Source organism: Saccopteryx leptura, unplaced genomic scaffold (assembly GCF_036850995.1).
Source record: "Saccopteryx leptura isolate mSacLep1 unplaced genomic scaffold, mSacLep1_pri_phased_curated manual_scaffold_56, whole genome shotgun sequence".
In the NCBI taxonomy this organism is placed as follows: domain Eukaryota; kingdom Metazoa; phylum Chordata; class Mammalia; order Chiroptera; family Emballonuridae; genus Saccopteryx; species Saccopteryx leptura.
Window position 1 is genome coordinate 1,643 of NW_027095738.1, and position 24,578 is coordinate 26,220.

Sequence of the window (24,578 nt, forward strand, 5' to 3'; positions counted from 1 at the left end):
AGCCTTGGCTGCGGGAGGGGAAGAGAGAGACAAAGAGGAAGGAGAGGGGAGGGGTGGAGGAGCAGATGGGCGCCTCTCCTGTGTGCCCTGACTGGGAATCGAACCCGGGACTTCTGCACGCCAGGCCGATGCTCTACCACTGAGCCAACTGGCCAGGGCCAAAACTTACTTTATTTTATGTAAACATTTATGTCATTTTTTTGAATTCTATCACAAATAATTATTTCAATCACTGGCATAAGCATTCCTGAACTGTTAATCACTTTAATTATAAATATTAAATATAAAATGTAAAAAGCTAGAAAGATCATTTTAACATTTTACATGAAAAACTTAAAACATCTGCTCTGTAACTTCTTTCTGTTCTCACTTTTCCTAGATTTTCTCACATAAAAAAAAGCAAATGACTTTCAAGTGTTTTATCTCCAGCCTGGTCTTCTCCCTGAAATCCACTCCATACTACCAATAGTTCATGCATATCCTCACACAGAGGTCTATCAGCTTAAACACATTATGTTCAAAATCAAAATTTTAAGCTTCCCAAAGTGAGGGTCATCATCTTAGCCACACAGGCCTTAAGACCTGGCATCACTCTTTGATACCTCCTTTTCCTTATCTTCTATATCCAAGATGTCATTTCTAATAATTCTAACCAAAAACTTCAAAAGCCTTTAATATTTTTTCTTTAGTCTCATTGCTCCACTCTTAGTCCAGGGCCTCCCCTCCCCACCCTTAGGCCACTGCAAAAGCCTCTAATCTCTCCCCATTGACCCATTCCGCCCATTTGTTATCAAGCACATACCATTATATGTGCCTGATACATGCAAGGTCTCATTCTGTCTGCTGGGAAGGATTCAGGCAGTGGTGTGCTGCAGTCCACTGGCAGGCTTTGCAAATGCCACTTGGGCGCATCTCCTCCCGACTCCACATTCAGTGATGTCACACTGTTAGCTGGAACTGAACAGTGCAGGGAGTATTTACTACATGGGAATCATCAGACTCTACAAATCAAGGCGCACTCCCCCCACACATGCCACTAGAACCAGTCCTCAAACATTTACCAGTATATCACTATAGTTTGGGGGGGGGGGGAAGCAAGGCTTGCTTGAGAATACCAGGAATCCTGATGAACATGCACAGGGTTCAGGGACCAGATAAAGGTCTAGTGTGACTGGGACAGGGAATGGTGGACAATGAGGCTGGGTAGCGTGATTGTAGAAGGCCTGGGTCTTCATATGGATTCCCTGGGGAATGAGAAGCCATGCAAGATTGGGGGGAGGGACGTGTTGGTTTGCCTGGCTGTTCCTCCCGCAGTGCCACAGGCAATGCCGATGTGCTAAAGTCTCAGGACAGTCCACACAGTGTGGTGACTTGGGGACACAGCACTACACATCAGGGTAAAGTAATGAGATTCCCAGTCTAACAGGAGGAGAACCCAGCGCCGCAAGGAAGGCAACATGAATAGAACGGGAAAATCTTCATCTGAAGATCATAAAGCCTAGAAATTATGAGGTAGTCAGTTTTTATATTGATAAACATTTTTATTCTAATATAGTAATAATTTAAGTACAATTTTCTTTGAAAAGTCAACTGTTAAACACAACTTAAATATTTCCCATCGAACATAACATACTCCTTTCAATCCTCACAGCAGTCAGAGCCATGTAGCAGAGAGAAGATTTTTTAAGTCTACTACTACATTTTGTTATTGCTAGAAAATCTGAATTAGTTGTCAAGGTCTCAGAGGCAGTGATTAATTAACTTTTGAAAGCTCTACCAGATATTCTGACATGAAATCATGAATCCAGATGTCCGTGTATGGCAGCGACATGTCCACTAAGTAGACCACTACTTTCTGGTCCCAAGGGTGAGCATTTTCTGTGACTGTCTGCACCAGCGCCACCAGAGCTTTCTTCTCCACATGACTTCGAAACACCATCGAAGCCTCCTCAGACCACTGGCTGCACTTCACTCCTAGGAGAGAGCAGAGCAGTGAGGGGAAAATGAGCCTTTCTTTGATCCGTTAAAATGGAAATATATTTAGTCAGTTCCCAAGTAGCTTAAACATGCCAGGTTAGACTTGCCTGACTGAAAAAACAGTTTCTGAACAATCTTGAAACAGTCCAGCATTTAGTTTTTCTATTCTAAACAGGGTTACTTCTGTAAGCTTTTACCTACAGACAGTTTTGAGATTTAATGCTGTGTTATAAATGAAGGTATAGTCACTACTGCCCATTCCTCTACACACAGTATATGAAAACTTAAACGGATAATGGAGATAAATAGGGGGAATAAAACATCAGTGATATTGATGACATTTCTCTTATTTATAGATTCCCCCCCTTGATGAACCAGATATAGTAAAAAAATTAAGGTACTGATTTTTCAAAATTATTATCTACGACATCATGGGAAAAGCACTGGGCTGAAATCTGGAGACTCAGTTACTGTTTCTGGCTCCTCCTCTATCAAGTGGTCCGATCTGGAGCAAATCAGTGCATTTCCCAGGCCTCGGTCTCCTTCTGAAATAAACTGGTTGGGCCTAATGAGTTTTAAGCCCCAGGTTTTTCTAACTCCCCATGACTTTCTAAAGTTGAGAGCTCAAGTTAGAGAATTCTAAATCAGGTTTGAAAACAAAATTGAGAAAATATGTATTTTTCAAGAAATACTGTTAAACTAACAAATTAGCTCACATATATACTGCTCACAAAAATTTGGGGATATATATATATATATATATATATATATATATATATATTTTTTTTTTTTTTGTATTTCTCTGAAGCTGGAAATGGGGAGAGACAGTCAGACAGACTCCCGCATGCGCCCGACCGGGATCCACCCAGCACACCCACCAGGGGGCGACGCTCTGCCCACCAGGGGGCGATGCTCTGCCCCTCTGGGGCGTCGCTCTGCCGCGACCAGAGCTACTCTAGCGCCTGGGGCAGAGGCCAAGGAGCCATCCCCAGCGCCCGGGCCATCTTTGCTCCAATGGAGCCTTGGCTGCGGGAGGGGAAGAGAGAGACAGAGAGGAAGGGGGGGGGGGAGAAGCAAATGGGCGCTTCTCCTATGTGCCCTGGCCGGGAATCGAACCCGGGTCCCCCGCACGCCAGGCCGATGCTCTACCGCTGAGCCAACCGGCCAGGGCCAATTTGGGGATATTTCAAAATGAATATGAAGTGATTAAAAAAAAGCATTTCATTTTTTATTGAACAAGAACATCAGAAAAACAAACAAGTCAAAGTTTTTAAATTATGCATATGAGATGCAAAACCAACCTTTATTTCATTGGTGAAAATGCACTACACAAAAGGCTAAAAGTACTGGAGTATCGGTTTGTTCCCTGATCCCCTAATTTTTGTGAGCAGAGTACTAGAGTAGATAAACTATAAATTATGTCCCCTAGTGATAAAGGTCCAAGAGTTTCATATATAATTTAAAAGATTTAGCCTGACCAGGCGGTGGCGCAGTGGATAGAGCGTTGGACTGAGACAAGGAAGGACCCAGGTTCGAGTCCCCAAGGTTGCCAGCTTGAGTGCGGGCTCATCTGGCTTGACCAAAAAGCTCACCAGCTTGGACCCAAGGTCACTGGCTCGAGCAAGGGGTTACTCAGTCTGCTGAAGGCCCGCAGTCATGGCACATATGAGAAAGCAATCAATGAACAACTAAGGTGTCGCAACGAAAAACTGATAATTGATGCTTCTCATCTCTCTCCGTTCCTGTCTGTCTGTCCCTATCTATCCCTCTATCTGACTCTCTCTCTGTCCCTGTAAAAAATAAATAAATAAATAAATTAATTAATTAAAAAAAGATCTTTAAAAGATTTACTATCTATATAGCGAATAGGCTGAATTTTTCGATTATTACGCATTTTCCACAAGAGAAGCCTAGAATAGTTTCTAAGCTAAGCTGCTGTTTCCTGATCTGTATAATAGTCATCCTGACAGGACCTGACCTTCTGCTGTGGGGGGATTTTAATGAAAGGAAGCGGCTGGTAGAGCCCCATGCCCACAGTGAGTACCAGGGACGGCAGCCATGATGTGGGTGTGGGGATAACAGTGTTTTGGGGACCCCTTCTCCAGACAGTTTGATTATCATGTTTCACAAAATGTATTGTTAACAAAATATTATCAGAAAATAAAGATAAAAAAAACCTATCCATAAAATCTGAAGAAAACCACTTAGCGGTTTGAGTTCAACGCTGAGCAGGGGTAGCCATGCTATTGATAAAATGCCATTTTGGGTTTATATCCAACTACCATGGGAGTTCCTCTGAATCCGAGTAGGAGACACAAAGAAACTGGCAAATACTTCAAAAATAAGGCAGACTATACCTGGCCAATAAAAGCTGGTCAGTAATAATCACAAGAAAACTCCACATACAGAATCGCTTTCATTTCTGAGGTCAAATCACTTCTGCCATGTACTAAGTGTGTGGAGTGAGCAGGGCTGAGGACTCAGGTGGCATGATGTGGTCACAGCTCCCCACAGCCAGCCTAGTAGGACACAGAGAGCCCAGACAACTGCAAGTGTCTGTGCCCCTTGCCCTTGCGGCCTCCACACCCTCTGCAAATGCCAACACGCCTCCAGGCGAGCTGCATCTGAGTGCTCAAGTGCCCTACGGGTACAGTGCATGCAGAGAAGCCACCAGGGTTTGGACCGCTCTTACAAAAGAGAGGACAGAAGTCTCAAACACAATATTACATGTAAGTACCATCTATTAAGTTAGTACCTCAAATTTTAATGCTAGTTAATAGGCTGGTGGGAATATGAAATCAGACACTTGTGTGCTTAGTTGCAATGAGACTGGGAACTCAGTTGACCATGACAATGGTCATAGTCTATGACTCAGGAATGTTTTATAATTGTCAACATCTATCATGTAGATTATAATTTATGCAATAAAGTATGAAATATTTAATTGTGTGATGTTCTCCTCCTATTGGTTATTTAGGTTGTCTCTGTGTTTGTTTGTTTTGGCTAGTATACATAGCAGCAGTTTTTTTTGTTTTTTTTTTGTATTTTTCTGAAGCTGGAAACAGGGAGAGACAGTCAGACAGACTCCCGCATGCGCCCAACCGGGATCCACCCGGCACGCCCACCAGGGGTGACGCTCTGCCCCTCCGGGGCGTCGTTCCGCTGCGACCAGAGCCACTCCAGCGCCTGGGGCAGAGGCCAAGGAGCCATCCCCAGCGCCCGGGCCATCCTTGCTCCAATGGAGCCTCGGCTACGGGAGGGGAAGAGAGAGACAGAGAGGAAGGAGAGGGGGAGGGGTGGAGAAGCAGATGGGCGCCTCTCCTGTGTGCCCTGGCCGGGAATTGAACCCGGGACTTCTGCACGCCAGGCCGACGCTCTACCACTGAGCCAACCGGCCAGGGCCAAGTTTTTTTTCCTTAATGCTACAATAATAGTATAGAGAACCTAAACATTTAACAATAGGGAAATATGATTAAACAGAATATTTTGTAACTATTATAAATCATTATCAAGACCACCAAACAGCCACCCCAAAATTAGGGAAAAAATGCTAATTGTAAAAAGCAGACTGCAATATTGTACCTGTGCTAAGATTACAGCTTTAGAAATAAACTCATACATGAAACCAGAGAGAAAGGAATGTGGAGAAACAGAAATAGCAGATACAGGGCATGATACAGACACAGCAGATACAGACAGCAGCTGGAGGGCATGACTGTGAGAGATCATTAAAATTATCTCCATTACGGTCAGGAAGTTGTTTGTGCAAAAAGAAAAAAAAGTGAAAGTTACCTCAATGGGCCAATGATTCTGTACTCCCTAAGTACCCAGGACAAAATGACAATATAAACTATGTTGGGGAATGAGTTCGAATTCCACAGAAATCACCTGCTAGTTGAGCCATGACTGCTTGGAACGGCAGCTTTCGGAACATGTCCACTAGGGGCTGCACCTTTCTTATGTTGACCAATTCATGGTTGCCATAGTCCAGCTCATACACGGATACCAATCCATTCGTCAGGATTCCCTTTAAAAGCACCCTGTACCATCTACATGTGCACAGGATTAAAAAGGAAGAAGAAACACACAAAGTCAACATCTGCTTAAGGATACCATTTTATGATAAAAAGAAAAATTAATATGAGTAACATTATCAAAATATAAAACTATATTATCATAGAAGTTTTTAAAGAGATTGCTGCTGCTTTTTCTGAAGGTTACTACTCTCGGCTTCATTACCGGCCCGTTTGATGGAACTGGCTCACCTCCACCACTTTCCTCAGGCCTCATGGAGCTAAAGGAGAATGAGACATAATCTACCAACCATCACAACGCTGAAAGAAACAGATGCCACAGAGGATGGTCAGGACAGGGCTAGTGGATCCCTTCATTCTGTTGGGCAGACAGGGATGGCCACAGCTTTGGGACAAGGTACACGTGTAAGAAGATGGGCAGAGGGAGGCAAGCAGGACCAGGCCAGGGTAAAGACACACCTGGGAAGAAAGCACAGAAGTCTACAGGGCCTGGTGGTTTGGAGTGGAGCAAACACTAAAGGACACCTGGGAGGTGGAATGGGGGGGGGGGGTGGAATGGGGGAGAAAGACTGGGAAGGGAGGTTGGGAAAAAATTACAAAAAGTAATGTAAAGTTGACAATTTTAATTATGCCAAGGAAGACATTAAAAAACAAAATAAAAAATCTAACCTACCACTTCAAGAACCTGGAAAAGGTAGGGGAGTATAGGGGAAGATCCAGTGTTTGAGGTGCCAGAAAGTCACACAATATACAGATGTACATCTTGGCCTACAGTGTTAAAATGAGGAAAACCTAGGCTTGCAAACTCAGGAATGAAGGGCCATTTGAAGGTCCTATCATCCTGATGACATGATTACACTAAGGCAGGGACGATTGTTCACGACGTCTAACAGGGAAGTGTCTATGGAGGGGCTCTCTGCTCCTCTGAATGGTGGGGGTTGGGCCCTGCCTCAGGGGGCAGACCCGAACACCCTCTGAAACAGGTTTATTAGGAGCAAGCCCAGCGGAACAGGAAAGCAGTCCCACACTCTGCTGGGCTGGGGCTGGCCACACTGGACTGATGCCCCAGCCAGCTCACACCTGGTGGAGAATGGGTACAGGACACTTCCATGGCTGCTCTCAGGTGAACTGCAGTAAGAAGCTACAGAGTGGCCAGCTTTAACCCTGTATGTCATGGGGGGCTTCTGAGGGAAACTCTAGAAACCTTCAAATTAGGCAAAAGCACAGCAAGGAAAAATCCATGAATTGCAGAGATAGCAGGGACACAAAAAGGTACCAAAGTAAGTACATCAGAGCTTTGGGGGCCAAACTCCTGGGCGGAGTCCCACCTGCGCTGGGCCATTTTCCAGTTAGGTGACCCTGGGCTCATCATTTATTCTCTGAGTCTTGTTATCTCATGGGTAATATTTAATTTTAATTCACTTGCAGAAATAATATATAAAAAGTGCCTAGCACTTTATTTATTTGGCATACTAGGCACTTGGCAAATGGTAGCCATCATTATCAATATAATTAGTATTAAAATGAAGATAAGAACTTCAGGCCAAATTAAAGAGAAATTTTCATATGTGGAAATGCTAGTTTGGTGCATGTCGCTAATTTATTTAAGTGTAAAAGGAGATGAAAACCTTTGGTTTCTACCAGCAGCAATGTCTTTAAATTGTACAGGGCAATGATGGCAGTCTGTGCTTTGAGTCACTCAATAAGAAGGACAGAGCAGTGGGCAGAGAGCCATCAGTGAACTGGAGTGTTGCACACTGTATTTCTCCTCAGCTTTCAATTTTCAAAACAGCTTAATATAAAGGCTTGGTTTCCAATTTCAGTACAAGGCTGCTTGTGTATCACCTGATCCTGGGGTCCCACCCCCAGAGGTTTTGATGCAGGGTGTCTGGAGTGAGGAAGGAAAATCTCTATTTCAATAGGTATTCCAGGCCAGTCTTAGCCAACATAGATTTGGAAACCACTGTGATAAAAAATGCATCCAACACTACTATGTCTTAACTAACCATAGGGGGGGATAAGGTTTAGTAGATACTTCTGGGTTGTAAGCAAGATAGAAACTCTAAACATTTTACATGCATTCAGTTCATAGAGTTTAAAAAAATATCAGGTAATCTGTTCTTGTCTACAAAACATTCCTTGCTTATCTGGGGACAGATGAATCCGTTAAAGCTCAACAGCCCTGCGGTAGATCTGCCGGCCACATGGGGTGGGGAAGAGTCTGAAGTCCTAGGTCTCCAGCTTGTGGGTGCTCCTCCTCCACACAACACTTGCCCCAAGTAGAACACCCCACCCCCAGCTGAGTATCATTAATCTGCCCCTCAGACAACAGGTAACATTAGTTTAACAGCGATTAAATTATCTTGCAAAGAATTCTGATTGAAGCAAAGTTACACCAATAATGTTCCTGTATTGAATTCAACCCATTTATGCTTATGGTTATAAATAACCTGACACAGTGAAAATGCTACTTTGAAGATGAAAAGCTTGCACCATAGAAGTTGGATGCTTTTTTGGAATGAGAGCTACTATCTTTCTCACTTTTAAGAGTTAAAAAAAATTGGTATTTTTCTCCCATGAAAATAATAAAACTTTATCAATTCCTATACTTCCTATCATAAGAAAGAATGAAAACATTTTATAGAAAAAAAAATAAGCAGTTTGACCTTTGAAATTGAGTTGGGCGTGTATGTATGTGTGTTTGTGTGTGTTGATGTGTTTCGGGGCAAGAGGGAGATACAATTCCTTGTTTTCAGCATCATCAAAAAAGTTTGGTCATTTTCCCTAAGAAAGCTGGCTAAGGGAATGGGACAAGGGACAGTTGTGCCATTTTCCACGGCTCCTGGGGCCCGTGTGCAGAGTTTAGGGCTTGGGCCTCACTGGGTTGGAACTAGCACGTACTTCAGGAAAGGAGGAGCTGGATTCAAATGTGAAAAGAAAAAAAGAAGACTGAAGTGCTAAACAAATGTCAGAACTGTGGTTCTCACTGTCTAATGGCCAGAGTAATGAAACGCAATGCATCGCTGCACCTTATAAAAGGTGGCGCACGCGCTCTAGGAAGCAACTGACAACACATATGAAGAATCCTTAATCGAACAAGTATTTTCTCTTCTAGGAATCTATCCCATAAGTAATTAGATATGTGAACAAAGATTTATGTTCAACATTATTTATAATAGTAAAAAATTTGGGAGAAAAAATCCTATAATATGATGAACTATTATTCAGCCATTAAAAATGTTTGTAAAGCAATTTTATCACATGAAACACTGTTCACAGGATTGTGTCAGGTAAAAATGTTAAGTACAATATTATACGTAACAATAATACAACTGTGTAGTATGTATAGGAAAAATTAAATTTATGTAAGTAGTTGAACAAAGAGAATGTCTGATTGGCTGATTTTAATTTTGTATATATTTTTGTATTTTTAAGTTTTTCTACAATAAACATTTTTAAAATTAAAAGGTTATTAAAAACATTATTTTCTGAACAAATTTTTTTTCTAACAGAAAAGTAGAAAAAAATGTAAACCTTCAGTTCAGATATGATTAGGTTTTAACAGGAATATGGTCACTAGAGTTTTAGATACAGGACATCATTTTAAATATTAGAAAACTGCACAATTCATTAATCTAATTTTACATTCAAAATTTCCATTCATCAATTCAACATCCCCCTGCAGGGCTCAAGGACTGCTGGTATCACTCTCTATATCTTTCTCAGGACTAGAATAAAACGCTTTGTCCAAGGACCTACTTATTCTCCACTTTGGCCGCGTACACTTGGTCCTTCTCCACTGCAATGTGGCGCACCTCAGACACACTGTAATACAGGATCATCTCTTCCATCAGAACTTCCAGCTTGTGAATCTCCTGCCACGGCTGGATGACAAAGTAGCCTGGGTGACAGGCCACAGGCACGTACACATCCATGTGCTCCCCTGGCCTTGACAAGGGGACAGGCGGAGGCAGAGGGGGCAGTTCCTCCACGGGGAAAGAACAACTGCGCTCCCCCATGAACTTCTTGTTGACGTCCTGGAGGCTCTTTCTGACGTTCGCTGCAGGGCTGCCAGTGCCGGGGGTGCTCCCAGCTTTGCTGCCGGGAGAGCTGGCACCACCGGGGATGGCGCTCAGAAACACATCCTTCTGATGCTTCCACAAGTCTGCATTCATGATCTGACGGTTGATGCTGCGGTGAGGGTCGGGGAAATTCTTAGGAGTGAATAAGTAAACATATGCGATCCCTCGTGTTTTGTCCAGTTTTGTAACCTTTGGGAAACATGAAAAACCAATTCAAGACATTCAGGTTTACACTGAATCCTGAGAGGTGGTTATAATATTAACTTTAATATTAAAATAGTATTTTGCAGAAAACAAAGCCAAAAAACCCAACTTGCTCAGAGTCATCTTAGTTAAGGTCAGATGAATTATCTATCATGGCTGTAGCAATGAATAAGCTCATAACTAGGCCAGAAACCAGCAGCAAGCTTATGGAAGTGAAAAATTTACTAACTTCTAAAACCTCTGAGAACACCTTATAACTTGCTAGAGGGCATGATCACTGAAAGGAAGTGATTCTATATATCATGATTCAAAATTTTTTTATTAATGATATTTTAAAACACTCAAAATAAAGAACAGTAGGACGAGTCCCCATGTGCTTATCACCCAACCTCAACAACGACAAACAATCACAACAATGGCAAAATGCCTTCTGAGCACTGTGCTTAAGGCTGGCGTACCTCAGACTGGGAGGGAGGAGAAGGCTCTGACATTCACCATACCCTCTGGGACCTCTGGTCTGATTCCCTTATTTGTCCTACTATCTGTCCTCACTCCTCACCCCTTCCCCAGCTATAGGAGAGAAGAGGGGCCTTGGAAGTAAAAGAGGGAGAAAGCTCCAGGCCAAAATTGCAGTTCTGCACATTTTTTCCAGGAGACCCTTGGCTTCCTGGCTGTCTCTTCTTGTTAGATCATCATACATCGATACATCGATAACTGGGACTGCACTGCTGTGGTTCCCAAAAGGCTAGAGGACTGTAAATCACCTCACCAGCTCCTTTGGTTTAGCTCAGAAATGTCAAAAATGAGATCCTTCTAGCCACATCCATTTTTAAAAAAAAAAATCCCATTAGGCTAGAAACAAAAGGTAGAGACACAGGCATGAAGACAGGGAGACACCTGCAAGGTGATCCTTCCACAGCACTTCATTTAAAAAGTTCTTTCCTAGCAAGATAACTCTATTTAAATTCATCATTTGGAGTGCTAATGAAGTACCACCTGCTAATTCATTTTAATACTTACAATACAGAAGTACCATTTCAAAAATCAACCATTAAAAATATTTTTATTGAATACCCACTGCCCTGGTTTTAGGAGCTGAAAAAGTAGCCAAGAAAACAATAGTAATTATCGTGTATCAATTAAAGAATATAAAATGGTACATGATTAAGTGTGTAACTGTACATTATAAACCCAAAAAGTGTGAAGATAGAAAAATCGGTGTGGGCTAGAATAATTTAGGTATCTTCACGAAGGTATTTCTCAAGGACATTTCATCGTTAAATTTTTATATAAAATGATAAGAGTATATGCATCAGTTAAAACAGAAGAATGTCATTTTACATTTCTATTCTTAAAAATATGAGCAATTTTTTGATGTGAAGATGCAAAGTGAAGGACAAAAAGCTGGTGAAATAAATAAAGCAGTGTAAATAATTTGTTTATAAGTTATTATACTTTAGAAAAAACAAATAGCGAACTTAAAAGATTTGTGGAAACATTTATCAAGAGGTATATGGTGGTCCCTCTCTTGGGATAATGCCTTATCCCAGTACAAAATGGGAGCAGAGAACAATGTCTGCTACCTTAATAAAAATGGGAAAATTATATAAAGGACGTAAAAATAGTACTGGAGATACAGAATAAATTCTTTTTTTTAAATGACTCTTTTAATTTTTATTTTATTTATTCATTTTAGAGAGGAGAGAGAGAGAGGGAGAGAGTGAGACAGAGAGAGGAGAGAGAGACGGGGGAGTAGCTGGAAGCATCAACTCCCATATGTGCCTTGACCAGGCAAGCCCAGGGTTTTGAACTGGCGACCTCAGCATTTCCAGGTCGACGCTTTATCCACTGCACCACCACAGGTCAGGCCCAGAATAAATTCTTAAATAAAATTTAAGCCATGAAGTATCTTCTCCCTACATATGTAACCAATCTCTTGACTATAAAAATGTGTCAGATGTGAAATCATCAGTTTACAGTAACATAAAATTCTTTCACAAAAACCAAGTGAACCCTTCTGGCTGACAGCTCCCTTTCTAAATGTATTAAGACCAATAAGATAACTAACCTTAATGCTACAGTCCGAGCAGTTCAAAACAGAATCTCTTAACCAAAGCACAGCATCTGGCGTCCACATGCCGACAGACTGTGGAATATCTGCTAAACAGCACTTGATGGCCTGAAAAGAAAACAGGATGGAAAAGTGAATACACTACCTTAAAATAGGTACTTTTGAGTAATGCTGACATGCTGTTCCCACAGTCAAAGGTTGCCAAGATAAAAAGCAATAGCAAGCCCTGGCCAGTTGGCTCAGTGGTAGAGGTCGGCCTGACTTGTGGAAGTCCTGGGTTCGATTCCCTGTCAGAGCACACAGGAGAAACACCCACCCTTCCCTATCTACTTCCTCTTTATCTCTCTCTTCCCCTCCCACAGCCAAGGCTCCAATGGAGCAAAGTTGGAAAAATACAAAAAGAAAAAAAAAAGCAAGCAACAGCAGTAGCTAATAATGACAATGACAGCACTCGGGCTGGAGCACCTGCTTTGTTCCTGGCTCTGTTACATTAAGACTACTGTCGTTACTCCTATTATGAGCCAGGACTTACACCAGGTGCTTCAGGTCCTTCTCACCCTACAATTTTCTGTTTGACAGGCTAGCGTCACGACCCCATTATACAGATGGTGGACGTAGAGAGACGGTTGGATCACAATACTGAGAAGACAGGATTGGGGCTCATATCTAAGACTTCTCTCTAAATCCAACTGAAAAATGAAGTGTCACTTGGATGAAAACTGACTCCTGTTGCAAAAATTTTTTGGAGGCTTATGTGCTTCATTTAGCATTTTCTGAGTGCCTTGTGGGCGCCAGGCCTTTGTGTTCACCTTTGGAAGGATGTGGTAATGATGAGAATTAAAAACTCGAATCCACAGATAGCTAGCTAAAAAGCTTCATTTTCCCCAGTGCTTTCTGCCTTCCACTGTCACTGAACAAGCTTTTGTGGAGTAGCTCCAGCAGGGAGTAATTGGTGACCTCAGGGACCCCCTTCAGTCTTGTGGGAGTCTTTGAATTGATGGAGGCAATTCTATGAAGGGAATTGCCTTGGGGGTTCCCCGTCTCTCACTGTGCCCCTGGGAGAGGCCGCAAACTCTAATACCTGCAGGGCCATGCAGGTCAAGAGGGAGTGAGGTGGCCAGGCGAGGCCAGCGCACTGGACAGCATGGCCCTGCAGGGGAGCTGCCACTTCCCAAGTGCCCACAAGAGTACTGGCGCAAAAAGGAGAACGCTTAATATTGTCAGATTTTCTACTTTGTCAAGAAAAGCTAGAAGTAGGGATTTTGGTGTGAAATTACTTGATTTTTAAATCCTGGCACCCAATCCACATTTTAAAACACTGTAAGAGCCAAGAGCCCAAACTCAGTTTCATGGGTCATGAATACTTTGCAATATTCATGCAAATCGTAACAGCCAACAGGCTATCAGTTTGTGGCTCTGACTTAGATCTTTTGGGGAGATGCTGTTAGTCAGAGGCTTGGCCTTGCTGACTTTTAAAGTTCCCCCAAATTCACAGCTATTAAACAATGAATCTACACAAAATTCAAAGAAAAATATTTGTCAGAGTTTCTAATGCTGTAGCACAAAGAAGGCACCCTGGGTGCCTTTCAGTCAGTCGGGCAGTGGGATGGAGCTCTTGTCCTCCCCCCACGGTCCAGGGGACTTTTCTAGGTAGGGCTGGTCCTTGGATGCTCTAGCAAAGATACAGAGGCCAGAGGTGCTACCAAGTGAAAGGAGCACTTAAAGTCGAACAGTCTTCAACATATGGCTGAGCAACAACAAAGGTAATTTTGAAAACTGGCTTGATCACAAGTTAGTTTCTCTGTAATAGTAATTTTACTATAAGCAATGGTGAGAGGAGTGAGAGAGTTATAAAAGCCTGCTAATTATGGTCAAGTGCTTTTTATTCACTGAGTTTCAATGGCACAAGATACCTTCTGACACATATAAATCAAGAAGTCTTTTAAAATTACAGAATGCCAAATAGTTTTAATTTCAAAAAATGATTAATTTTCACAAAAAATCCTCTACTTTTCCTAAAGGTGGAAATAGTTCATAACAATTTTAATTAATTCAAAATAATTCAAAATTCGAGTCATTTTTACCAATAGAGGAGGAATAGGCTGAGGTTAATCTTTTTACTAAAATCTATGGGGGAAACATCATACAAGAAAATGATTGAATAAAAACAGATTTCCAAAGAGAATGGTTACCTAATTAAACTAAGAACTCTGGAGGTAAATACAGAAAATATCCTGAAGCTGTGTAGAAGTCAGCATTGACTAAATTATTAAGGTGGGACTTTTAACTGCACTACATAGCCTAATGACTCGACATACTTGAAAACAAACATTTATCAAACAATGTACTGTAAGTCTGACTGGTCTTCTTGTCTAAGTCAGTTGAATTTTACATCTGAAAACCAGTGAACAACCCCATTTGGATCATTTCCAACTTTGCTACGGACTCAGACTTTGATCATTCTCAAGATCAGAACGAAGAGGGTACCTCACAACACGACTACACGCATATTCAAGTCTCTTCCAGCAAATCTCCCGGCCTCTAACACACAGTACCTGAGAGGGTATTGCAATCACTTCCTGTAGAAACCGCGGGGGAATTTCCCTGAGCTCAGATACTTTTATGGAGGTCACCGTGCCAGAGTCCAGGAATTGAACGTCTAGAGTCCGGCTGCTGTGAACGTTCATGATCTGCAACGAGACAAGTGTCAGCTAATTTATTAGCACCTCCAAACAGCCAAACGGTTCTGGGCCATTTTGTTCATCTCTAAACTGCATACAAAAGCAACAAAGACTTCTGTTATTAAATTTTTTCTTATTTTAAAATGTACTTATAGTTATTCTTTCAGAGTAGAATTGATTGCAACATCTAGTTGTTCATTTATTTAATCAGTAACGATCACTAAACAATTACTAAACACTTTTTAATCAGTAAAAATCACTAAACTAGTAATAATTAGTAAAATTAATAAATATAGTAATATTTGCTATGTTTTAAATTCTAGGGCACTATTACTTGTAAAATAATTTGATACATTATATATTGCTGTTTATAATATACAATCTATTCTCCAAAATATTAAAATGTGAGAAAAAGCTATTGTGTCTTAGCAATGAGGAAATAAAAAATAGAATTAAGAGACAGAATTTTACTTATAGCAAATAAATACTAAACATTTTTATATCATAATGTATTTTGGTATTTACAGCTTTGTCAGAAAACCCAATGATAATTATTATAATTTGTCCTAACTAAAAATTTGAAACTCAGAAAGTAAGAGAGGTAAAATAAGGTCAAATTAATAATTCAAAAATGGGAAAACTACACATTGAGTTGAGACAATAATTACTTATTTGTGATCAAATGGCAACATCACAATGTAAGATACTGGGTGCATCTTTAAACGCCCATAATTTCCCTTAATAAGCCATTGTGGTATTTGCCATCACTGGATATAGTCACACTGGCCAAATACAGCCTCACGGGGACAGCTATGGGCAGGGACTTCACCTTGCCTACAGCTGCATGGACGGCCACCGTGAGAATGGCGGTGCTTCAATCTGGTTACTGTTAAGAAGAACTGGACCACTCTTGAGGTGGGAGTCAGTTACCAAAAGTAAAGCCTTTCCTACTGCTCCAGAAAATATTTTATTAATTAAAAAATCTCTTAAGACATAATAAACAAATAGTAGTATGGGGCAATATTTTTAAATGTATGTATTTAGTCAAACATATATACTGCACATATATATTATAGTATGGATGGCATACATTGACTAATGTATCCAGGCATAACTGGGCCATGGAGACATACTTTCCCATCTCTAAGAGTTCCCAGTCTCATGAGAGATGACACATATATAACCATAATACAATGGAGTAAGGACAATAATTAAGTTATGTGTGGGGTACTATGGAGTGCAATTGGAACATAGAGGATGGGTAGCTGACCCAGCCAGGAAGTGATGTTAGAACAAGCTTTCAGAGAAAGAAAATGCCTAGAATTGGTGCTTTTCTTTAAAAGGATTTTTTTTCTTATTTTAGTAAAATGCCTCCATTGTAGAAAATTTAGATACTTAAAAGAAACACACAAAAATCACTTGTAATCTATAGAGTATAATTAACCTTCTAGTCTTTTATCCATGCTTTTTACAAAAAAAAAAGATTTATAAAAATGAGAACGTGCTATAGTGGAGAAAGTGAATGCAGACCATTCAGGATATGTTTGGAGGAAGAGTGAGTGATGGCCACGGCATACAGTTGGCTGGATACATGGAAGAATTTCAAAATGTATCAGTACTAAGTAGTATATACTATTTAATAACTGACTACCTTTCACTCAATGTCTCAAAAATATTTCACATCATTAGTCTTCCACATCATTTTAATGTTGCATAAATCTATATAGATACACGGTGACTTACCTAACAAAACTTTTGGCTGGATAATTTAAATTGTGTAAATTTCTGTTCCTTTAAGAAATAATCATATTTATTGGACATTTGTATTTTTTTCACAAATTAGAATAATTTTCACAAATTTATATCTTTTCAGAGCTGGACCTTAAATTATGAATGGGAGTAAACCCAGTTAGAAGAAGTCTAGTTTGGGAACAATCTGGACATTTCAAACACAGGGGAGAGGACGGGCAAGACACACAGGTATTTCTTATGTGTGGGGTCCACAAGCATCTTGGTTATGTTGGAACATAAAGTGAGAGGAAGGGCAAGACAAAAGATGAGGCTGAGAGACAGGCAAACAGGCAAAGGCAAGGTCTTGGAGAGCCAGATATATGTCTTAAAGAACTTAGACTTGACCTTCTAGATGAGATGCCGACGTCGAGTGTTAAGTGGAAGAATGAGATGGTCAGCTTTAGAAGAAGCCCTGTATTGTTGATAGTGAGACTGGGTGAGGGTTTTACAATTAGATAGATTTGATTTTAAAGTTCAGCTCTCCCACTTTCTAGCCAAATTACTTTCTCTTGTTATTAAGAATGGGGATAAAAGGGTTTTGTGAAGATTAAATGAGATCAGTCATGTTTAAAAAAAAAAAACATTTAGTGTCTGGGAAATTGTAAGCCACATTAAACATTGGATGCACTATAATTTGTTATTTTCATTTTGGTTTGTTCATTCTAGTGGTATGGAGCTTGATTAGAGAGAGACAGAGTGAAGGCAGAGGAGACAGCTGGCGTGGTGTCGCGGGGATCCAGGCAAGAAATGACAACGCTATCCAATTGGCAGGGTTTGGTGATTAGTTGCACTGAGGGCTGAGAAAGATACATGAATTAAAGATAATGATTAAGGAACAGTTTGAATGGCTACATGAATGGAGGTACCACCAAGATACAGACATAGTTGGGAAGACAAGAATGAGAAAAGACAATTTTGGTTTCAGACACGTAGAGCTTGAGTTTTTGAGATGGACAATTTCAGTTGGCTTTTCGCCTAAATGTGAAGCTCGTCAAGGGCTGGAAAACTAATCTGGGAGACATTAGGACCAAGACAGTAACAGAAACTATGAGATGGAATTGCCCCAAAGGATGCAGAGGCTGAGAAGAGTGGTGAGCGGGACAGAACTGGGAGGTGCTGACCCTTCAGCCATGGGGGTGGGTGAGGCAGTTAGGCTGAAAATGAGAGAAGGAATCATTAAAACATCGTGAGCAAAATTAGGAGGATTTGATAACATGGTAGCCTAGTGAGAAGAAAACTTCAAATTCAACACTGTTAGATGCAGCAGAGAGGTCTGGTAAAGTAAGAGCTGGCCGGTAATAATCAGATTGTGCAACAAAGGCTCTCTGGCATCACGCAGACAAAGGTCACACAGCAGCAGCAGCAGCAGCTGAGGACTGACTGGAAGGTGGTGTAGAAAGTGAATGCAGACCGCTCAGGGTGTGTCTGGAGGAAGAGTGATAACCATAAAATAGAGTTGGCGGCATGTAGAGAATAGAATAGTTCCAGGTGCACAGGCACTAAATAAAGCTGAGACACTGGATCTTGACACAGGGATGATGTCGTGTCAAGAACAAATACATCATTAAAACACAGGATCTACATTTCATTAATCATTTTTCCTTCCTGAACATGTAGATATCTCAAAGGTAGACAATACACAATTTGAGAGTATTAAAAATAATACTGGATAATTATCTAAAGTATCTGAGCATCCCCTGAAAAGTTATTTTTGCCAAAAAGGCATAACCTGATTCTACACATGAGGAAACTCAAGTTGAGAGATACTCTACAAATAACGCGATCCTTTAGAAGGCCACGGACGACCAAGAGAGACAGAGCAACTGCCAGGCTGGAGAGAACTGGGAAGATGTGACTACTGACTACAACCTGGGATTCTGGACCAGAAAAAGGACATCTGAGGGACAGTCTAGGAAATGTCAGTAAGTTCCGAAGATTCGTTAATAATAACTTATCAAAGTTAATTTCCTGGTTTTGATGATGGTTATGCAAGATGATAACATTTAGAAATGGTTTGGTAAGGGACATATAGGATCTCTGAGCTATTTTTGCAACTCTCTGAAAGTCTGAAATTATTTCAAAATAAAAGTTTTTAAAAATTAAGTATTTCTGCATTTTCATATTATACACTAAACCTTACAGAGCTTTAAAATTCAAATAATGCTGTGTTCTTTTTAATGAGTCATGTTTTTGAAGTTTAAAGCTAAGCACAAAACTCTTGTTCATATAATCCCAGACCTTGGCCTTCTGACACAAATTCGCATTGATGACAATAATTACTTCAAAATTACTGCTTTCATTAATGTACCCATGACCAAGTTTTATTTAACTAAAAAGAAAATCAATATATGTAGTTATCAAAATGTTTCTATACAACATTAAAAAATCAATAAAGCTATGGTTCTTAACTGTTAGGGTTGGTTTATTTGAGACTCTTCTGAAAATTATGGCTATTTCCCCCCCAAAATACATAATAAACACACATAAAAAGACACACTTTGCAAGAACCCCTGAAAGTAGAGGTCCTCCCACCTATACCTCTATAACAAAATAAATAAATTAAATAAAATCAAGCCCAAATTTGCCACTTCAGCAATTGGGCAAACTAGATTTAAAAAAAAAAAGAAGTAAAGAAAGAAACAGCACAAAAATAAAAACATTTGAAAAATATATAGGAATATATAATAAAATATAACAAACCTTTCAAATTAGTATCTGAGTTTACAAGCAAATAAGAATCATTAAGGACTGGAAATAGAGGAGTGTGTGGACATTGAAGCCAAAGCCATCTTGGGCAAGAGAGAGGGAGGATCTGAGACTCCTGGAAGTTAGAAGTCTCAAAGGGCCGCAGCTTCAATGGAAGGGTGACTTTGGAGAGCAATTAGACAATGTCTAGTGAAGTTGAAGATATGCATTTCCTATAGCCAGAAATTTCATTCCTACATTTGTACCCTGGGGGATATACATAGGAAGGTTCATTTTAACATTGTTTATAGCAAAAAAATGAGAGACAATCTAAATATCCATCATCAGGAGAATGGAATGATAACGCTGGCATATTCATATCCTGTTACATCACACGACACTGAAAACAAGTGAACTGGAGCAGCACACGTTCGCATGGTTGGAGCTCAGCGACATAAAGAATGAAATGTGTGTTTCAGAAGAACCAATACATTTTCCTGTTTTTATATATTTTTAAAACATATTCATATAGTTACATATAGTTATGCTGTATTATTCATTTTTTACTATATTTTATATACATATTCATTTCTTTATTTCTACTACCTATATATGAAAATATGTACAGACTAAAAGTATGTATATAGATACAAATATAGTAAAAGTATAAAAAAACGAACAGGAACGAGAAATACTGAATTCAGCGGGCAGCCCCCCAGCGGTGGGAGTAGGGGAGAGAGGGATGGAGACAGGAGCATTGGCCATGTTGGTCACATCTTATTTCTTAAACTGCTTTTTCCATTAAAAAAAACCCCACCTTTTTTATATGTCTGAAATATTTCATAATAAGTCCAAAAAAAAGAGTCAAGTGACAGGTTTTACCTCTACTCGTAACCATTTTCCTTTGCAGTGGAAGAGGCAGATTTTCCCACAGAAGGGTAAGGAAACGAAGTACTCTGAAGTCATGTGCTGCAAAACAGAAGTGCATGACACCTTACTACTCTTAGCAAAGAGCTCATCGCTATGCCATTAGGGACACTTCATGTGGCAGAGGCCAACTGCTCCACCCACATGTAATCAGGGGACTCAGCACACATCCAGGGGCTTATGGAACTCTGCCTTGCTTCTCTGCATTTGCTGATGGCATGATCTACGCTCCTTTTTTGCACGAGGCTCATAAACCAGCACTGTTAACATGTCTAAAAGTGTTAGTACGGGAGGTCAGCATAATTCACCCAGGCGCCAGCGCCTCAGTGGGACATGGAGAGGAAGGATGAATCTGACAATGAGGAGAGCTGCTTGGATGCAAAGTGAGGAGGCTGGGTTTGCTCTCAACGAGGTCTCTTTCTTTCCATATTTTAACATTTAGATTCAAAGATGGGATTTTTAATTCCAAAACAAAACAAACAAGGGGTCAGAGCCAGTGAAAGGCCCACACCAGCGTCCTGGCTGCAGGTCTCCTCCTCCGCTTCCGCTGCAGCTTGAAGCTGGGAAGCTGGGGCCTGCCTGGTCTCCTTCCTTCAGGGGACGCACTCTTCCCCACGGGTACCATCTCCACCTGGGTTACCAGAGAACTAGGGGCGATTAAGAGTGCCTTTTACCGTGGCAGGTCACAAGCATGTGCATGCAAATGAGATGCTGGAGTCAGCCTCTCTGAGTGTCTCAAATTTCTCCAAACAGACTAGCAAACTAAACCCAGGTAATGACCTTGAGATACATCTAAAACATCTGTAACACAAAAGAGGTAAAGCTATAGATCTAATGCCTTAATTCTAGGCTGTAGTCTGAATATAGGCTTAACGTGATGCAGCAAAACCTCTGGCTAGAATCCCTATTCTCTGTAAAACACTGGATTAGGTACCGTGGTACCTGAATGAATTAGGGGCTTACCAGTAAAGCGCAGTCTCTGCCCTTGAGAAGCCTACACTCTATTGAGACAGACAAATACCCAAGTAGCTGACAGACAGCATTGCATCAGAGCCACGAGGCACTCAGTGTGCTCTGTAGCTTAGTGGTCAGGGGTCACTTCCAGGGCAAGGGGTCAGGGTTGAAGCAGCACTAGAGTCAGTCACTTGGAAACCACAGCACATTCTGGATTATGACTATAATGTCCTAACGGAGGTAAGGAAACCACCTTAGAGCCTACATATCCTCATTCAGAAAAGACTACTGGATTGAAAGGTTAAGGAGCTTATTAATAAATTTAAACTGCAGAACCACATTTACTAAGGTGGTAAGTTCTCAGAGACCATAAATAGCTTGGGGAGTGATGCCTTAGAAGTTCTAATCTCCTCAATTCCATGGTTTCATCTTTAACCAAGGCAGAGGGGGGCCAGCTGGCTCCAGCAGAGACACAGGCAGCTGCATTGCAGGGTCATCACTTGCACCTTCTAAGCAACAAATCTAGCAGGTGTTGAGCACTGACTGTGAGCCAGGCACTGCTAAGTAAGCAGGCTTGCAACTTGTTCTCATGAGTCCTCTGGGTGCATACTACTATTCCCCTCATTTTACAGTGCAGAAACCAGTGAGGGGAGGCATTGTTTTAAATTATTCAGTCTGTGACTCTCACCCACTATTCTAGAAATTCTACCTCCAACTATGCTAATGTTAGTCGTACAAATTTAGTGACCACTCTTACTTGTGATTTTAGGACTAATTTTAGAGGTGGACGATGCGCTGCCATACCTTACAATAGAAGTAGTCCTCTATCTTCTGCAGAAGGTCATTGAGCTTGTTCAGACCCTTACAAGGCACCTGGCAGTAGAGGGTGCCGTCAGAGCAAATATTAGTCACTCTGACATTTGTGAACATGGCGTCAACCTGGAACAAACAAAGGGCATGCCAGGAGGCCTGAGAACAGAACCTAGCTCTTACCTATCTCGGCTTCTACCTAAACCTCATTAAAAGTCTTTGCATTTTAAAATCTTCTAAGTTGAAGGATGGGAAAGAATGAAATTCATAACTTAAATGTGAAAAACTAATTTGATACCGCTCTTTCCAAAAGGAGTATCTGATAGCGTTTGTATGAGGCACAAAGTAAACTCTGCATACATTAACATACTAAAATTTTCCATTGTCTCAAAAGCTGAGACTATCCTTAACTCTAGTTTATATCTCCCCATTAATTTAGAAAATAAATTATAACATAAAACAAATTTTTGCAACATTAACAGAAATGAAAATAAGAAGCTCTCACCAAATCAACCCCATTATCAGCTTACTTTCTAATCTGTATCCATAGATCACATAAATTTTAGTCATTAAAAAAATTTTAATCATAGTAAAGGTTTAATTTTAGCCTTCTTTAGTCAATCATACTATATAAAAATAATTCACTGTTGATCTACTTATTAAAAAAATAATACCCCAGTGTTGCTATGAAACCTTTAAAACAATCACTTTTAACATCTCATCCTAGTCTTTAAATAAGTTATAGAATAATTTAATAATCTATTCCTCTTTGTGGACATCTATATTGTTTACATTATAAAAGTGTTAAAGCTAATAATTTAATAAACATCTTTACTGATATACTTTTCCCTCCATTTATATTATCCTCCCCTATCATCTTTGCAAAATAACTGTATATGAAATTAACACATGCTTATTTTAGAAGTTGGAAAATAAAACAAAGATCTAATTCCTAATAATTACCACATAGGTTTTGGCATTTTCCCCACTTCTGGTCCCCCTTCCCCTTTTTCTCAATACATACATAAGCTGCCACTATCTAGTGTTAGCTTAAAATTTATAACATTCTGTCCTATCATATGTGTAACAGATGACAACAGTGGTCACAGTGGTACCTGAAGGTGAACCTTTAGTGACTTGTCACACATGGCCTTTAAGCAGGTGGCATTAATATTGATATCATCTTCTCCTGAGGTATCATACAGAACAACAAGTGGAACGTCAGCTTTTTCAAGAATTTCCACTGCAAAGATCTTTCCACAAGTTAAAGATTCAACCACCTTCACTAAACCAGGATCATCACTTAGAGCTTCCAACCCTGAAAAATATTGAATATTTTAATTTCCACTTAATTAGTGGAATCATTTTAAGATAGGTAGATTGATCGTGTTTGTTTTGGATACTTACTACAGGTATGAATCTACTACAAAATTCTTAAATCTTATAGGGAAGCTTTGTTTTACAATCTCTTTTACATGACCTACCCTTAGGTTTTAAGGTACATATTATAATGCGAATGCCTTTTTGAATGATCACACTAAGGCAGGTAATTTAAAACAAGAAGAAAATGATGGTCAATCAGGATTTTTACCTTAGGAGAAACAGCCTTCACTTTATATATAAGGTCTACCGGAAAGTTCTGTCTGTTTTTTGGAATAAAACAAAATACAAATTTTTCTTACCGTCAATAAACTTTATTAAATAATATAATTTCCATTATTATTAATGATTTCTTGCCAGTGTGAAGGCAATTTGTAGATCCCATTTTTGAAAAATGTTTTATCTTTTGATGCGAAAAATTGAACCAGTGCTTGTTTGATATCTTCTTCATCTTTGAATTTTTTGCCCTTCAAAATATTTTGTAAGGACAAAAACAAGTGATAGTCGGAGGGTGCTAAGTCCGGGGAATACGGTGGATGCGACAGACATGCTTCTGTAGCATTTCTTCCTTGTTGAAATTCGTAAAAATTATAGCGGCGTAAATGAACTTTATCAGTAGCTGTGGGTACACTATCGCTTCACACATAAGACTAACGTGAATCAACTTTGTTTTAGTTAATTTGCTACGTCAGTATGTACATATTAAGTGATAAAAATGGAGAGGCACACATGCGCCAAATAAACATGTACTTACGTGTTGAAACTTGTAATAAAAACGGACAGAACTTTCCGGTAGACCTTATATAAACACATATTTAAAACAAAAAGTCTAATACATAAAAGAAGCTATCAATCATGTCTGCTGGTCATATATTTGTAATGTTCTTCCTAAAATGATACCCTTGACTTTTTTCATTTTTCTAATTAAATATATACAATTCTTTCTTTCTTATAAAATAAAATGCATTTGTTGGAAATTAAT

At 40.0% G+C, this 24,578-nt stretch overlaps 1 protein-coding gene across 2 annotated transcripts in view; it reads right to left on the reverse strand.

Annotated features, from left to right (window-relative positions):
- Positions 1-1,544: 1,544 nt before the first annotated feature.
- LOC136387056 (tudor domain-containing protein 7-like) overlaps positions 1,545-24,578 on the reverse strand; it is an 83,337-nt gene continuing 60,303 nt past the window's right edge. The window contains exons 10-17 of one of the 2 annotated variants that reach the window (XM_066358118.1): positions 23,332-23,534; positions 22,211-22,345; positions 20,408-20,494; positions 14,924-15,058; positions 12,366-12,476; positions 9,771-10,282; positions 5,866-6,026; positions 1,545-1,974 (exon numbers count right to left, since the gene is read on the reverse strand). In XM_066358118.1, the coding sequence (XP_066214215.1) occupies positions 1,754-1,974; positions 5,866-6,026; positions 9,771-10,282; positions 12,366-12,476; positions 14,924-15,058; positions 20,408-20,494; positions 22,211-22,345; positions 23,332-23,534 (1,565 nt within the window). In that variant the 3' untranslated portion in view covers positions 1,545-1,753. The remainder of the gene's footprint in view (positions 1,975-5,865; positions 6,027-9,770; positions 10,283-12,365; positions 12,477-14,923; positions 15,059-20,407; positions 20,495-22,210; positions 22,346-23,331; positions 23,535-24,578) is intronic. The other variant, XM_066358119.1, reaches the window with a different exon arrangement.